This window comes from Melitaea cinxia, chromosome 13 (assembly GCF_905220565.1).
Source record: "Melitaea cinxia chromosome 13, ilMelCinx1.1, whole genome shotgun sequence".
In the NCBI taxonomy this organism is placed as follows: domain Eukaryota; kingdom Metazoa; phylum Arthropoda; class Insecta; order Lepidoptera; family Nymphalidae; genus Melitaea; species Melitaea cinxia.
The window spans coordinates 12,949,009-12,967,119 of record NC_059406.1 but is presented as its reverse complement, the minus strand read 5'-3'; the positions used below and the strand labels follow the sequence as shown (position 1 = coordinate 12,967,119).

Below are 18,111 nucleotides of genomic sequence, written 5' to 3'. Positions count from 1 at the left end.
TCGGTTTTTTTTTTTGTCTTACGCTTGTAGCGCTGTGAAGTCTTCATTACGCTCTTAACATATTTTTCTCTTAATTGTTCTCTGTTATAAATGTTTTGTGCTTTTTCTTTTGTTGTTATTATCTTATGAGGTAGGGCATAGTACTATAACGTAGGATACTACTGGCAATGCCTGGCAAAAAATAAAGGTTTTGTAATTGTGTTCTTACGGTATGGAAAATAGTCAGAGCTCCTTGAGATGAGCTGCGCTAACAACGGGTGTAAGATCGGCAACGCGCTTGTGATGCTTCTGGTATATACAAGTGTCCATAGTTTAGAGTAACCGCGTACTATAAGGCGAACTGTACCTACGCCTGTTTGCCACCAGTCTGCGGCAGAACTTGTTAGTAAAACTAACATTAAACTAAGAATAGTCAGATTGAGAATTACAGATTTTAAAAGACTTCTGACTGAGAAGTTCTGACTAAAAATAAAATGTGTATGTACTTTGCAAGATTTTTTTTTTAATTTTATTTATACATGTACTTATAAATATAAGTTAAACCTCGCGACTTACGAAGCGGAAGTCGATACTCTATGAAGTGAACATAAAACTATTCTCTTACCACACGTTTTAGTTATTTATATGTGCATATTTATTACCTTTATATAAAGTTTTACGACACATGCAGATATTCTATGTAACTAATTAATAAATATTGTCATATTTCTTGTAAAGATACAGTTTTATAGACCACTTCTAAAGTATCAATTATTTTAATTAAAGGAAGTTCTCGATTAGTAATTAAATTTGCATTACGAAGCGTTTTGAACAGAAAAAGATTTTGACTTGAAAACAAATATTGAAATGATTTCGTTACATGTAATATTATTAATTATTTAATAACATCTGAATTACACTTGTAAAATATTCGAGTGCTGACTGATTAAGTTCAAAGTAATAAATAATAATTACTATTTTAAAAATACGTAAATATAAAATAGGTATACAGCCCACTTATAAATAGTAAACGTCAATTAATATCGCGTAAAACATTGACATATATTCAGATCATAAACCGATAGCACTGAGACCTAGATAAATATATCCTTGTAGATCCTTACCAATAATTACGTTGACTATGATTTATTAGCTATTTACCTCGCTACCGGCAAGAATGTGGCGTTATAGTGGCTTTATACGCTTTGACACCGTTAATGATCCTACTTATATGTATGTAATCTGTGGTAATATATATAATTTGGTAGTATTTGTATTACGAGTACTATCAAGGATTTGCTTTTTGATTTCTTTGTATAGTCAAGAAATAATGAATTGATTTAAAAAAAAAATCACCAATTTAAAATAATATAATATGTGGGTTGTCTGGAAGAGATCACTATCTAGTGATAAGACCACCCGTTGCATGCGACGTAATTATTACTTTTTTCCCTTTAGCTTTATACTTATGTAATTGTTATATGTTACTGTGTGCACTAAAGTTATTTATTATTATTATTATTAATATAATACCAAGTAACTCAGCCTGAGATTATTTTAATAGAAGAAAAAGGAACAGGTAAAATCATGTAGTTGTAAATACTATTAAACGAGCGATTCTTGTATATATAATTAGTACAACAACATATTTTGAAAATGAAAAACTATGAATAGTAGGTATTAAGATTAAGTATAGAAAAAAAAGCGTCAACAATAAAATAATGTTACAATAGTATTTATAAAAAAAAATAAGAAATATTAATGTTATAGTAATAACAAAAATATATTTAACTAAATATGTTCTTCAAACGAAACTCCTAACTTCTCCAATTAGCACGTACAAACAGAAAAACGACTTTTATTTACTATATTATCATAATTATGATGTAGATAGTTGCTTGTAAGTAGTCACTTACAATTTCATACCACACAGAAGTTATAATGAACCATTTTTGCATTAGTTAGCAAAGAAAATAACTATAATTGTGTAATAATAATAACTATGATGACGACTCAATGACGTTCAATGACGGACATTTCGCAAAGGAGGTACTGTCGTGATAGAAATGTATAAAAATCTACCTAAATGATTAATAATTATGCTATTTATACTGTACAACTTGCTTTACATCGATTTTTTTGTTTGAATAATTTTGATTATAATTTTTAACCTCTAGATACCGGCTTGTTAAATTTATTCGTCAGTTTTTCAATAATTTTTACATGAAACAGTTATGAATACCTATTCATATGTACATCCATGAATGTACTAAAAAAGATTTCGAATCAGCGCAAGCTTCAAAATATAGACTATTACTAGCTGACCCCGCCAACGTTGTTTTGCCATGTATGTTATTAACACCCTTATATTCCATTCCTTGTGGGTCTCCCCACCGTGCCTCGGAGAGCACGTTAAGCCGTCGGTCCCGGTTGTTATTATGCACACCTGATAGCGATCATTACTCATGTAGGGAATACATAAGGAAAGAGGCCTATGCCCAGCAGTGGGATATTACAGGCTGAAGCTTTAAGCTTTCTTTGTAGACGATAATATGAAATAATAACTAATTATTATTATATACCTTTTATTTCTAACATTACAGCGGCTTCGACTGATCTCAGAACTGCAACGAGAACTAGTTTCCTCCACTTAATATGTGTCAAGAGCGTTAACGGCCTAAATAGTTTTAAGCCCTATTAACTCTCAAGTAAAATCTATTTTCCCTTAACGCAAAACGAGTAAAATATATCACTACTCGTACGCAGAGAGAATGGTAGAAATTTTGTTGATTTTAAAACGAAAATTTTATTGTAATTTCGTACTTATGTAAGTGGTGCTAAGAGCGGTAAGATATTATATCTAAGTGGATACAAATATGTACATAAACGGATAGTTAGGAACGTTTACCACGTATATAGGTTAGCCGTGTCTGGATTTAGAAGTAGTTTTGCAATTTTAGTGATGTGAATAAACAAGCAGTACAATTTTTATACTATTTTGATAGCAATGTGACTCACAGACAGAGACTAATCGCAAACGCATGAATCATTTGACACGAGCGGTACAATTAATTTTGACAGGTTTCGCCTTGATTGACATCATTTCAAATTTTTTTTAAACGTGCAACATCTTTATTATTGTAGAAACATAAAATTTAAGTTAGTAGTGATATTAAATATATTTATAATTATTTTTTTTATAATTATTTTTTTGTCGTTATATTTATGTTTCTGTTGGTTATTTTAAAACTGAATGAAGTCTGAACGTAGTGTAGTGAATTATGGACTGAGGTCGTGATGATGCGGAAATTTAAGCTATACTTATCATGCAATATTGAAGATATTTAAATAATAATTAGATGATAGCTGTAATTGTCACCGAACATTTTGTTTTACGGATTTGTTCTCTAAGAAATGTGAAGGAATATTAGAGTATGCTTGCACTCCGTGATCTTCGGTCAGCAATTATTTGTTCCATTAGAGGATCCACAAATATAGAGCTTAGGCACTGATTGCGTATAAGGAATTTTAATTCCTAAAAACTAGAGACGATAAAAAAATATATTTTGAAATATATTTTTTTATTCATACTAAAAAGTAGCTAGATACAGATTTGTTTAAAACGTCGCAATATATAAAAGTTAACTGGATTCCAATCTTATTATAATATAAACATAATTTAAAATATAAACCGCGTTAATTTCACTTAATCCGATGAAGTATGCGCGGGCGCCGCTCAATATGAAATGGTGCTAAAGACGGTCAAATGCAAATTATCGCTAATGGACTTACCTGTTAACTGTTTGGGTAGCCATAACAATAAATTATATCAATATTTATTCATATGCTATCTATATACAAATTTTATTGTGTAGATTTTTGAAGACAAATTATTTTAATTTATTACAGAAACGTTTTGAAAGCAGCGCATGGTATTGTTAAAAATATTACTTGTTAAGATAACTAAAAAAACATAATAAGTATGTAAGTCATAAATATAACAAACTTAAGAAAGTTCATAATGTAAAAAGTTCGTATTTATAAGTATAAACGTTTTTTTTTATACCCCATAAAAAAGTAACTAAAACAAGAGTTACAAGTGTCCGACATAAAAACTCAACATTAATTAGTTCTTAAACGTTAAACAATCTCGTGGTCCGCGTTGAACCATAGATTTAAGATAGCGATTCTCCTTCAAATAATAGACAAGTATAACGCGGACTGGATGATCCGTACATATAATTGCTTAAAATAAGTAAAATACCCTTATATATTGTCATTATATGTATTACATCATTTTTAAAACACATTTCGTCGTTTTATTCCAAGATGTACCCGGCGGATTTTAAAAAAATTGCTCAGATTACCTGAAAATTTATAAAATTTTAAAGCTGGTTAAAAAAACATTACACATTACCAAAATCATCCGTCCCACTTTGGCACTATTGGAAACCATTAACTTGGAATAAATGAAATTATGTCAATTTAACGATTGTCAAAAGTTAAGGTGGATTAAACCACGGGAAATGAGATAGAGAATATATTTGTCTCGCTCTCTAACATTGATCAGACAATTGACAGATCGTCCAATTCATGTCAAGCGAAGCACCAGAGATGTATCGACAGATATCATAATGACGCGCCATTAGGCGAGGTGTCGACGCACCGTGGGAGTGAGGCGTCCCACTTCGCTCCGAAACCGACTAATCATGCCAGCAATTACTCTAATTCAGACAAAATTACCTATGTAAGACTTTAATTGAATTGTTGATGTAACAATTCGTGAAAGATACGTCGATGATTCGTTTCTACGTAATCGAACGATAATTTCAATGTTTTGTAAATATTGATATCTTAGTATAGTTGTTAGGGATTTTTTTGAATGTATTCAACATTTGAAAAATAAAATGTTATTTATTTGTCATTCAGTCATTATTTAAATAATGCTTATGGCACTATTAAAAGCCATTAATTATAAAGAAGAAGAAAAGATGCTTGCTTAATAAGCACTAATATGTGAAGTTATTTTTAACGATGACAATAAAAAAATAACCAAAAAGTTTAAGATAAAAAGGTCTCGCTACGCCTCTTTTTCTTTTTAATCTGTCAAATGAAAAAAAGCTAAGCGCGTGCGCGAGCATTCGCGTCGGCTCGGTCTCCCGCCAAAAAACGTGAACACTTGAAATACTTCACGCGCTCGACATTTTTGTAACATTTCTGTCGGTGCATGGCTGAATTGACGCGTTTCACAGATTAATAAATATTCTTAGACTGTCTATTTATTCTTTACAAAGATGAATATTTTATTTATTTAAGTAAATTCTTAATAATACAGCTTATTTAATTGTTGAGTTATGATTAATTAATACACAAATAATTTTTAAAAGAACACATCTTCTTGACGTTAAAAGTTTATATTAAAATTAATTTAATTTTGTGTACAAATAATATTTGCAATTTTGCAGCTCTTGTCATTACTTTTATTATACATGTCATTAATTTAAAATGTTAAAATTAAATCATATTTCAATGAAAAGATACTGAAAAAAAGGTACAAAAACACGCATACTTCCTGTGTTCCACCTGTTATTTCTCGGAATCTGAGATCGTGACAGAGTTGTATTGATTTACAACGCCTTAACCAGTCTACGCGGGGCCGTCATGGTGCTCAACCGCAAAACCCATAGACAATATGAATGGGAACACTCCAAAAAAGGTTATTGTACTGAATGAAATATATTTAAAATTATAGCTACCTTTTATATATATTGGAGAATCATATTGTCAAAAAAAATATGTTTTTTTTTACTAATGACGTATCGTAATGAGCTAACACTAATAATAATAAATATCTTCATACAATAAAGAACTTAAAAAGTGTCAATACATTTCCATTATTAAAAAAAAATAACAAATGTATGAAGAATTAAGAGCAAATACACTTCGTCATAAATTAAAATTTGATCAATGCGTTTATAATCATCGCCTCGACACCGCGTCTAGTTGACCAAGACTGTTATTACATTTACGACCGACAAGAAATCGATTAACTTACCTACTATCAAATGAAACGTAATTATAAAACTATGAGTTTAAGAATAGATACATAAATTTAATTTTGATACAAATTAATTATTTTTTTTAAATAAATATGTAATTAACGTTTTTTTTAGAGACGCGTAAAATAGAAAAATTGTTTGTGAAAATATGATAATCGAAAGTTGATCTCCATTCAGCGATTAGATAATAACAAAAGAACCTAGATTTCAGATCGTGTTTATAAAAGTGAAAACATTTCGACAATTTAAAAGACATTAAACAGACTAATGTTGGTCAAACAAATTACCATTTTTTACCTGAACACGACATCTCTTGAAACCGCTAGAATCTAATGTATTGTGTAATATGTCTTCACGCAACCCTACTTAAGATATCACAAATGATAAACGAAATAATTTGAAATGATTAATTGGGTAATCTATAAAAATGTTAATTTTTTTTTGTCCCAAAATAACTAACATGAAAACTAATATGACATGTAGAAAAAAAAAATAGGTATTTATTTCTACGACCAAAAATGTTTGTTGGATACCTTTCAGACAATTTTCCCTCTGATTTATTTATTTATTATTTTTTGTGTAATATATATACCTTCATACATAATTATATTAAGAACCTTGCCTATTACTATAAATATCAGCCAATTTGACAAATATTGTAATACGACTGAACTGCATTTACTACAACACATCTGTACTAATAACTCAAATAAGCTATGAGAGACTGTACATTTAAAATTTATTTTTATTTTTTCAAATCCTATCTATCGATAAAGATATACAGGATAAAACATGCCGCTCCTACAGCCGAACTAGTATCCTACACAAAAATAAGCAAAACCGCGCAGTTCATATAGTTAATAGCATAAATCCTTCTTTATCGCAAGAGATGCAAACATTGGTGGAACTTCTTTCCAACCTTATCACACATCACTAATGTATATTAAACATAGTGACGATGGGCCGCGTGCATTGGTAAATTACCAACGGAAGTAATACACTTATCGGACACATTGACCAATCAGGACGCTTTGCTCGAGATAACATATCTTAGAGCTAACTGTGTCCGCCATATCGTTGCAGTATTTGCCAATATGTTTATGCAATGCAATTTAAGAATATTAGTACAATTTCTTTAGTTTTTTTTTTTCTAGAATAAAAGTATAAGGTCAAATTTGATCTTCATATTAAAGGAGCAAGTCATTTTAATATTCTTATTCCCACGAAAACTTTCAAGAATTCCTCGATTTACTACGCTTTACTACGAAACATAAAGTTCCTTATCCTGGTCTTAAATATACCTTGCAATTATAATGTGTAAAAGACCGCTATTGTACAGTATTAATAACTAAAGCCATAAACACGTTTATACTTTTGACCATTAATTACCATTTCTATTAAATATATTAAAATATTAACATTTGCCGTAAACATATTAGATCCATTACAGCAAGACTATTAACTTTTAACATCTATTAAATGAGTTAATATGTAATATTCCGAGTTTAGTACGAGTTTAAATGACAATATAACACATAACAAGAAAACTCATTTATACAAGCGTAGGCTTTCACAAGATGTATTATAATTAAATCTAACAGATAAACCTATTTGCTTTGAATCGGATTATTTTAGTCTTACAGGCACTTTTATTATCCATAGCTCAATATGTCTCGGAGTAGCGAAATAGGAAGCAATATTAATTTACGCGCTCACCAACAGTTGTTAGTGTGCTCATAAACGCCATTACGAGCATGGTGTAACGACGTTGTACCCACATGCTAATTGTGATTCACGTTTAAATGACTTTAAGAATGGCTCCTATTTGAATTTGAAATGGGCTCGGCTCTCGCGAAAACTGCCCCTAGTTTTATTATAACGTTAAATGTTTTCTAGCATCTATAAAAATTTCTACTGTAATTCTAAATTCTATTTTACTTCCGTGAGATTTACCGAGATTTTTCATTTTGAAACTCTTAATATCCCCCCGACGTTTCAGACGACATCGTCACTGGTGAGTTGGTGACTCCTTTCTATAGTCGACTTTAAAAATAACAAAAGCGCTAAGTCCCGTGTAAAACAAAAATACTGATAGTGACCTTAACATTTTGAAAATTTATGCTGTATAATTATTTTTAATACATTAAATATTACTGTTGTCAACGAGTATTTAAACAAAGTAAATTCACGTTATTGGTAAACGTTCAGGTGGTTTCTTGCGTCGATTGTATATTTAAGGTTGGACGATGGATGGGAATAGATTATTTTTGAATTTACATTAAAACAATAGACTTTGTTGTAACATCTACGTAGCAACATGAATTATGTAATCGACCGTACACTAGACATGACTGTGATTTCACAAACAATCCTTCATTTTTATTAAACGTTTTTGTGGCATTTTTCCTTCATTTTAATATTTATTTTTGAAGATATGCTGTTTCGTATACTTTAAGAATTTCGTTGTAGTTTTGATCATTGTCATAATAGTTCAATTATTTTCTCTTTGTTTCAGCTGTTCAAAGAGGTCGAGTTCCGCCCACGCAGCCTGCAGGTCTCGCTCTGCCAGGTCAATTCGCCCTCGCGAATGGGGACCCAGCTGCCGGTCTAAACAGCCATCCCTACCTATCCTCATATATCTCGCTCCTTCTTAGAGCGGAACCTTACCCCACCTCGAGATACGGCCAGTGCGTCCAACCCACTAATGTCATGGGCATAGACAATATTTGCGAACTAGCAGCAAGATTACTATTCTCGGCCGTAGAATGGGCGAGAAATATACCCTTCTTCCCTGAACTCCAAGTGACGGACCAAGTCGCGTTATTACGGCTCGTCTGGTCCGAACTATTCGTCCTCAACGCATCGCAGTGTTCAATGCCCCTCCACGTAGCGCCTCTACTCGCTGCCGCCGGCCTCCACGCCTCCCCGATGGCGGCCGACCGAGTAGTGGCGTTCATGGACCACATAAGAATATTCCAAGAGCAAGTGGAGAAGCTAAAAGCTCTCCACGTGGACTCGGCGGAGTATTCCTGTCTGAAGGCCATCGTACTCTTCACGACAGGTAAAATTTTAGACAGTTTATTTGGGGAAGCGAGGTTGCTGCTTTACAGGGTGGCCGGTGCGGGCGCTGCTGTTACGAATTACGGGGAACTTGTTTCATTAGTGCGAACACATTTGGATGCATACGCCGAGGCATCTAGAGCTCAGCAGCCCCCGGTGCCACCACCTCCTTCAGCAACATCCTCTGGTTACTATTCTACTATGGACACTTCGCTCGGTGTCAATTCCTCTTTATCTTACGGCAGTTTTCTGTCGCCTTCTCGATTACCACCGAACTATACCAGCAGTCCGCGAGTGCCAGAGGCTAGTACCTCTTTTAAACTATACGATGGTGGAAATGGGAAGGCCTATAAAACGGACCAGGGGGGTTGACACCAAGTGACAAACTTTTGCGGGACAAACTTGAGGTGTCGGGTGTCTGCGCTTGCGTTTTCACTTGACGTTGGATGAATATCGGTATATGATTGCATTGTTTTTATGATATTGTAGGACGTTATAATTGTTACTTGGGATAATAACTCACGCTCCTCGGGCCGCGGGTGAATGGGGAGTCTGCGACTTATTGTTCTTGTCAAAGTAGGATATTCAATTTGTGATATATTTTATAAACACATGTAAATTTATCAATAGTGAAAATTAATTTATTAATTAGTTAGTAAAAGTTTGTTAGACGGGCGTCGGTCACGTGCCGTTTTAGTTGTTAATAATTTATTTAATGTAAATAGTTTAACTTATTTATTTATTTAATACACGCGCAAATTTTTATTTAATTTCCTTTCGTTTTAATTTTATCCCAAAATTTACCTTTTTAGAAAATAAATTAAATTCATTGTCTTTTATTACGTAGAAGTTAATGCAACAATTTGGCTGTCTTTGAATAAAGTTAAGACGTCATTAGGTCTTATTTCGTGTCATTGATGAGCGTGTTTACTTCTCGTTACTATTCGCTTGTTGATTACTTTGTTATTTTCCTAATTTCGTGCTTATAATTATGTACTATACTAGCATAAGTGATATAGAGATGTGATAGTCCCAATGACTACTGCTCTAACAAAATTAAGTAAAACGTATATTTCAAGAAGACCGCCCCCATATCACAGAACGTATTTAGGTATTATTAAAGCTCCATTTATATGTATTATATTAATTAAAAAATCTTATCTATCAATATCATTTGCTAAATTATAGCTCATTATCAAATAAAACAATCAATATGAAATAAAATCCAATATGAAAGAGGATAGTTGTTATCTTTTCCACATAAACGTCAGTTAGTCGCGCGATAATCGCACGTTTACCGCGTGACGGCTTCCGTCACACACTTGTACGTCGTACTACAACTTAGTTTGAACAGCATATTAAAAATATTGTGAGTATTCTACATATTAATACAGATTCAAATATATTTTTTGTATAGCACTGCCATGCGGTGTCACACTTAGAGACTATGCATCTTACCCTCGATTTCACTGTTTGATATCGTTTATCACTTGAAAAAATAAAACATATTAAAATAAATTTAACCATCCTTAATAACGCAGTATGTTATTATATAAATATATATACTAACTGATTTTTTTTTTAAACCAGATACTAGTAATTTCAATCTACGATCATTTTATACAAACACATACTATGTATTATATACACTTATATATTTGTATATCTCAAAAATATCATAAGTGTTTTACTAATTACATAAAACTCAATGAAACCTGATATATCGCGTAGCCAATATATTATTCGGTAGTGAAAAATTACTATAAACTTTATTTTATTTAACGCGTTTGAATATGATTTAGAGGTCAAATAAAAGGAGGTTATATATTTTTAGAGAACAAGCGTTTTAAGATTATATAAGTTATGTCTAAATTTCAAATAATTCTAAAACGCAAATGCACTTAATGAATAAAAGTGTTTAACAGTAATAAAATACATTATAACTACGTTCTGTTTTCTGTGAAGGAGGCAAAATATGTTAGCTAAAATTCCGCCTTTTTTACCTACGCCTACATAATCTGTGACTATTCTTAAACATTGTTTTTAATGAATGTATGGTACACAAAGTTTGATAAATAAATAATATGCTTAATAAAATAATTTGGCTAATATACTCTTTTATGCGAAGATTAATTCGTTCTGTACTTGTAATATGTTTAATAGCTAAGAATATAGTGGTTATTTTAATGTTAATACGGTGTGGTAGAATCTTCCCAAGTGTGGAAACACCAAGGGAGGACATGAATATGTAATGGTAATAAATGTAGTTTAAACGTCTAACTTTCCCGCCATCTCTTGTAATAGGAGATAGTTATGTAGCGTGGTAGTAAATTGATTTACCTTAAATATAAGTTAGGTCGTCCTTCAATAACTTACTCACTGGGTTATCGTGTATAATAAACTAGATGACATTCGCAGTTTTACACGAGTTAGCGAATGAACTACGCCTGTATGAATTGTAAAAATTTTGAAATATTCTCTAAAAAACAAAATGTTAATCATTCATTTATACAGTACTGGCTGTACCGTGTTCGCGTTGCTACGCTTTTTTTTGGTAACTCAGAACCTTTGTGGGCTCATGCACAACACTTTGATGAAGATCATGACATCAAATGCATAGTTTACGATTCTATAAAGGACATACAGACAAACATTCATTTATATATATATACCTAATCTATAACGGTTGGCAACAATACAAATATAAACTAAGCTTACGCTACTCTTTACTATACCCTTTTATATATATACTATTTTATAGCTTATAGTAGCGAAAGTATTTAATAAACTATGAACATATAAACAAATAAACGATTCACATTTAACGACCTCTTCTAAGGTACGAATCCTGTATTTAATAAATATTTATATAGATTAAGCTCGAGAAGGTCAAACTTTCGTCATTTTACAAAAGCAGAAAGTTTCTTAGCGCATGTTGCCGACACTGGTAGCACCGACACAAGTAATGCCCAAATATGAAGTGAAAAACTGTCAGCTTTTATAAAATGACGAAGGTCTGGCCCTCGCAGGCTCTTGGGCTAATAGAATGATTTTGTGTACCTACTTTATTGCTTGGTATGAAAAATAATAATTGAATTTTTCTTTATAAGATCTTCTTTAAGAGTAGTTATTCAGTAAATATTATTTTTAATGTCATGAATAAATGTTATAAAAAGAATTGTTTCAATGAACGTAAGCTCAAGTCAATATCACTGCAAACATCTTTACCTACGGCCGTGCAGATATAGATATTAATAGTTTAAGACCAATAATTTAAAAATTATAACGAAAAGTATCGTCTATATATACATATAACTGTCTCAGACTGTATCCGTATGTGTACACACTCTAAACGCAACTATAATATACGGTAAACTATCGGCGAGGCGAGCGTGACTCAGCGTAATTCCTATGAACATTGATGCCCGTTTATTCTTTCCTTCATACGACGGTACTTTTGTAATTTAAATTTTAAAATCAATTTTATAATTATAGACATGTGTTTACATGTATATGTATATTTAGATCCTTATGTGGGTCTCCCTACCCAGTCTCGAAGAGAACGTAAAGCTGTCGGTCCCGGTTGTTATCATAGTCACCTGATAGCGACGCCAAGGCATTGAAGCAGTGGTTTAATCTCCATAATTCTCCTACATGCAGAAAGATTTCTATGTGACCCAGGATGGGATGATACAAGCCGAATTAATCAATCAATATTTTTGTATATAATAGAAAACTTGTATATTTACATGTGTATATGTATCTACATATGTGTTTTCTCAATCGGTGTCATAGTTATGACGTTTCAACATGCGATGCGACGTTTCGTTCGTAAATTGATTGGTTTAACAATGGCGGTGATTTTAATATAGTAACGAAATGATGTTAAAATTGAAACGGTACATGCGTTACTTACAAGAATAATATTAAACATTTTTTATATCAATCATATAAATCTATAACGAATATAAAATCATCATATCAAAAATTTCGATCTAGCGAGTACATCGTTCCATAGCTTAATTGGCTGAAGCACCGAAACGGTAAGTCTGAGATGCAGGTTCGATCCCCGCTGGAACGGTCGATTTTTGATATGATATTAAAAAAATGTTAAGAATTCGCTAATGTGTGGGTAACACAAAAATAAATCGTAAGAAGAATAATATTAATTATAATAAAACAACTTTTTCCTATATTATCGCGGTTTATTAGGTTTTTCTATGCCCGACGTCTTGCGAAACAAAAATATTAATTATCTTTAATTAATATTCTTTAATATTTTAATATTTTGTAAGAATAAATAAGATCAAAATAAATATTAGGTATTAGGTATCTACCACAAAAAATCTCATAAGCAGATTTTTCACTTTTAATTTCATTTGTATAGGTTACTAAACGTTTAAATGTATGTTTTCATCGTTTTAAAAATATGATACTTACATTATCGATTTGTTTCTAAGCCCATATATTTTTTTGATAAATGGTCATTTCTAAATTTTCTCAAATCCTTGAAATTGTCTGGATCTCATCACTTATTGTTTTTATTTTATTTTCAACCTACTTTTAATAAGAATGGCAAATTATTTATAATTGATATTATAAAATAATATATATAATATTTTTTTTGTTAATCGAAATTAAATTAAATCAATACTCCTATATAAATATAGAACTATGCCATATATAACGCGAATTTCGTGCAATTCTTAAGGCAGCATCCGTACGAAATACATCTATCTCTTTCCTTCCCATGGTATCTTCCATAAGAGTGAGTGAAACGTGAGTTTGTTAGGTAACGGTACAGAGTTCGTGACGCAGAGTCCGCGGCCGGTCACGATTTTGAAAAAGTGTCGGACGGTCCGGGCTGGTCCCTCGCGTTCCGAGAGATAGTGCTTGGGACAAGTCAGAAACGTAACTTAACTGTAACTTATGCTTAATAAAAACCAATAATATAAAAAAGAGTGTCAGTCCTGACACTCGACTGTAGTTTACTCTTTAAAAACAATTACCGTGACATTTAAAAATATTTTTTTAATAATAATAACATTGATTTATAAAGAGTTTAACTCTAAAATCTAAACATAAATTGACACTTGTTATCGGGACATGTCAAGCCAGCATATATCTATTTGTAAAACATCACTATCATTGGACTAAGCATCAGCTTGTCCACATTGTTCCACATGATTATACTTGTTCATACCGATTTAACTACAAAAAAAAACGTATCCAGCGTTAGCGTCAACTTGTTATGAATAAAATTATTACAATTTCGGACATCTTGTACCTATATCTTGAGTTCATTTATTATTAGAATCTTTTCACGTTCAAGGTGAACAGTAAACAAATCTCCAAAAATCCTTGCAAAGACATTTTTACAGTAACCACTTCGTAGAACCTTACTGTTAAACTGTTCTTGATAAAATCGAATCAAAGAATGAATACCCTCTATTACGAGCAGGTATTTACATAATTTGAGTCAAATCAATCAACAATATATTATAAAGATCAGTTTGTACAATAATCGAAAAGCTAACATTATGTTCTCAGTCTCTGCCTTGCACCGACACGCTGCATAATGCATGTATCACAGTATTACACGGGACCTTTATTTTGTTCTTATAGTCTTCGCGAGCGTGCCGTATACTTTGAAATTTCGTTTATGCTTTATAAAGGTATATTTGTATAAACAAATGTGTTAGGATATAACTTTTACTAGAATATGAAATTAAAACAATGCTTAACTTTTGATTTAAATTAAAATGTAATTAAAAATATTTTAAACTTCTACTAATCCATAGGTTTTTAAATACATATATTAAATACTAATTTAAAGTCGCTCTTTATGAGAGTTTAATTACTACATACCACGACTACTCTATTATACATTAAGGTATCCCAAGAAAATTTTAATACAATTTTAAACAACTATACAAAAAAGCATAACAAATAGGATATAGTAATCCCTATTTTAAATATGTCTATGTCTATAACAATTATAAACATATATGAAGAAAATGTTTTTTTTTTGAAGTACACAAAGTCACGTATTTTATGATATCTGACTGTACTTCTAAATAATGTCTCATAAATAAACAAAAAAGCACCGTCTCAGCGATGCCTTGCAAAAATAACTTAACAAAACTTAATTTGGCGTATTGTTACGTCATAAACACTGGTCTCAAGCCGCGGTTCTTCGCGGTTGTCCGGCAATCATCTAGCTATTGTGCCCCGATTACTTGCAAATTCTATTAAAATTCATTTTCGGCAAAACGCGCCTCGAGTAAATTTCTAATGCGTTACAAATTGTTTGGCTATTGACGTGGCAAATAAATTCAAATAATATTCGACTAGCGTTTGCGGGCGATTCTGATTGGTGATATTATTCGATTCTAATTTTAAAATTTAAAATGACAGTAAAAGATTACGATAAGTAAGTAAAAACATCACAACACTAATGATAATAAACGTCAATTTTTTTTTAATAATTGACATTCCAATTTTAAATCTTGATATTATTAACAGCTAGTGGGATGTAAATAGATCACAGACAAATAATACTGCTTTCGAATAGTGTTATGTTCTTGCAGTGAGTTAGTTAACCTGAGCTTCTAGGGATGCGAGATCAGCAACGCACTTGTGATGCTCTTGATAATGTGTATTCTAGACGTCCTTAGATTACGGTAAACATCTACCACCATTCGGACATAAGCTAGTTTTCTACCCTAGTAACTTAAAAAATAGACACTTTCAATACAAAAAATATTATGAAAATCCGATATAAAAACTTTTTAGTACAAAAAATAAATTAAAAAAAAGTAAATGTTATTTATAGCCAACTATACCCAGTAGTCGCATCAAGAGGTCAACACGTGTTCCGGTCAAGACGTATGAAGATGACTTTAACTTTTGCAACTGATTGAAACGTCACTTACCAGCGCCTTGTAATTTATTATACGATTTATACAATTTTCTTTACATTTTTTCATCTTAACGGTTTTACTGATGTATGAAATTATTAACTTTTTCATACCAGGGGTGTTATTATGACTAAATTTATAGTAACTTGTGAATGAATCTTTATATCCATGAATATTATTTTTATTCGTCGAATTAAACAATTTAAACTTTTGTCAATTACCAAAACTTTAGACACTTAATAATTAATTTAAAAACAAGTTAATTTGAATATAAAGTATAAAAGCTTTTTAATAACCAAGGCTGAATACAAACATTGAACATAAATTCAAGTTGAAAAAAATACTCGTGATAACATTACTTAACACCAAAACAAATGGAGAGAAAAGAAATGTCAAGCCAATTTTGACATTTCTTTCATCAGCACCTTGTCGTAATACATGTTGTTTTTTTTATATTATCAACAAAATTCAACCAAGAAATAACAATAAACAAGAATAACAGATGTGTACCGAATCCCCTTCTGATTCACTTGTCACTTTTACCGAATATTAATAAAAAGAACCAAATATATTGAAAAAAAAACATCGATGATAAAACACCCCACACGTGTAGAACAATATTAGACATTAATTTCTAAGAAAATTAAATCTAATTGTAAGGAGAAAACGATTCATTTTACAATGTTAGAATTAAAATTAGCAAAGTATGCAATTTTGTTGTAATGCACTTGATTTTAATCAAACGATTTTGTACTTAATACCCTTGAAATAAACGTTTAATTTTGATTAAAGGATGGTTAACCCTAAGTGATAGATGGAAATATTAAGGAGATAAGTGTCAGAGGGTTAGAAGTTGTTTTTGTTCGTGACCGCGTTCGTTTATCTGCTTATCAGATGACAACACGAGTTAAGGCTTAGGTTACATGTGGGATGAATATTACTACTTGGAAAATAAATTTATACTTTTTTATTCTATAAAGGTAGAAAAAGGGCCTACTCAGCGCATACCGTAGCCTGTAAAACCAGAAGCATTTGTAGGGCTAGTGTTGTAGAGCTCCCGCGGAGCTGTGGCTACCTTACTTACCACTTGCATTTATTTTGAGGCAGTTATACATATGAATATAGTCCAAAAAAGTATGCTATATGCGTCTCAATTTAGCTAAAATCCTGGTACCATCCCGAAATTAACCTTTTTTTATTTACACTCTTACTAAGTCTGTCGTATGAGCGATAGTGCCATATTTTTAAGTATGCATACGTTAATAAAAATGTTATAACATAAGAACAATTCGTACCATCGCAGTAGTTTAAAGTCGTTAAACATTAGGTACGTCATAATATTAATGTCGTAATAGTTAAAGTTGGCATGTTTAATACAAAGACTGTTTACAAGCGAGAGACTTAATATAACGATTATAGAATATATCAATAATTTGAATCTATAAAGCAACCGCTCTGGTGTAGTGGTTCATCTGCCGTTATGCCCCAAAACACCGGTGGTTTTTATCACAAATATTTGTTTCCGGATGTTTGCCCTTGTAAACGCGATACCGTGCCTCGCAGTGCACTTTAGCAGTCGGTTCCGATCGTTATCATAGACACCTGATAGCGAATATATGAATTAAGCTCCGACCGTTCTCCTCTATTGATAAAGAGGCATATTGTCCAACAGTTGGATGTTCAGGCTGAATCGTGATAAAAATTAGCCAAATAGAAACAGTACCTTAGATACAAGTTAGGATTACGAGTAGCTCAATGTACAACTCATGTCGCATGATACATAGTTCCGTCACAGTATCGAAGAGGAACACTAGCTTTCTCTTAATTATTGCTATTAATAAAATGTTAACATGCACTCAGTGCTGCGTCTAATAAAATATCTTCTATCACAATTTATTACTAGCTTACAATAAACTCAGATAAGTTATCCGAGCGGCTAATGGTGTAAATATGCAACTGAAATTAATTAAAAGATTGCTATCTCTGCATCTGAAACAAGGTGAGGTCGCAGTGATCTACCGTTATGTTGGGGTCCAGGGATAGGCGTGAATTATAGGCGTATCTTGTTCTACGTGGAGCAGATTTTCTTTTTA

At 31.7% G+C, this 18,111-nt stretch overlaps 1 protein-coding gene across 1 annotated transcript in view; it reads left to right on the top strand.

Annotated features, from left to right (window-relative positions):
• The window catches only part of LOC123658917 (steroid receptor seven-up, isoforms B/C), a gene marked incomplete at its 5' end in the record, with an annotated part of 96,320 nt that overhangs the window by 29,424 nt on the left and 48,785 nt on the right, over positions 1-18,111 (top strand). Inside the window, one exon of the mRNA XM_045594208.1 lies at positions 8,554-9,099. Within this exon, the coding sequence (XP_045450164.1) occupies positions 8,554-9,099 (546 nt within the window). The remainder of the gene's footprint in view (positions 1-8,553; positions 9,100-18,111) is intronic.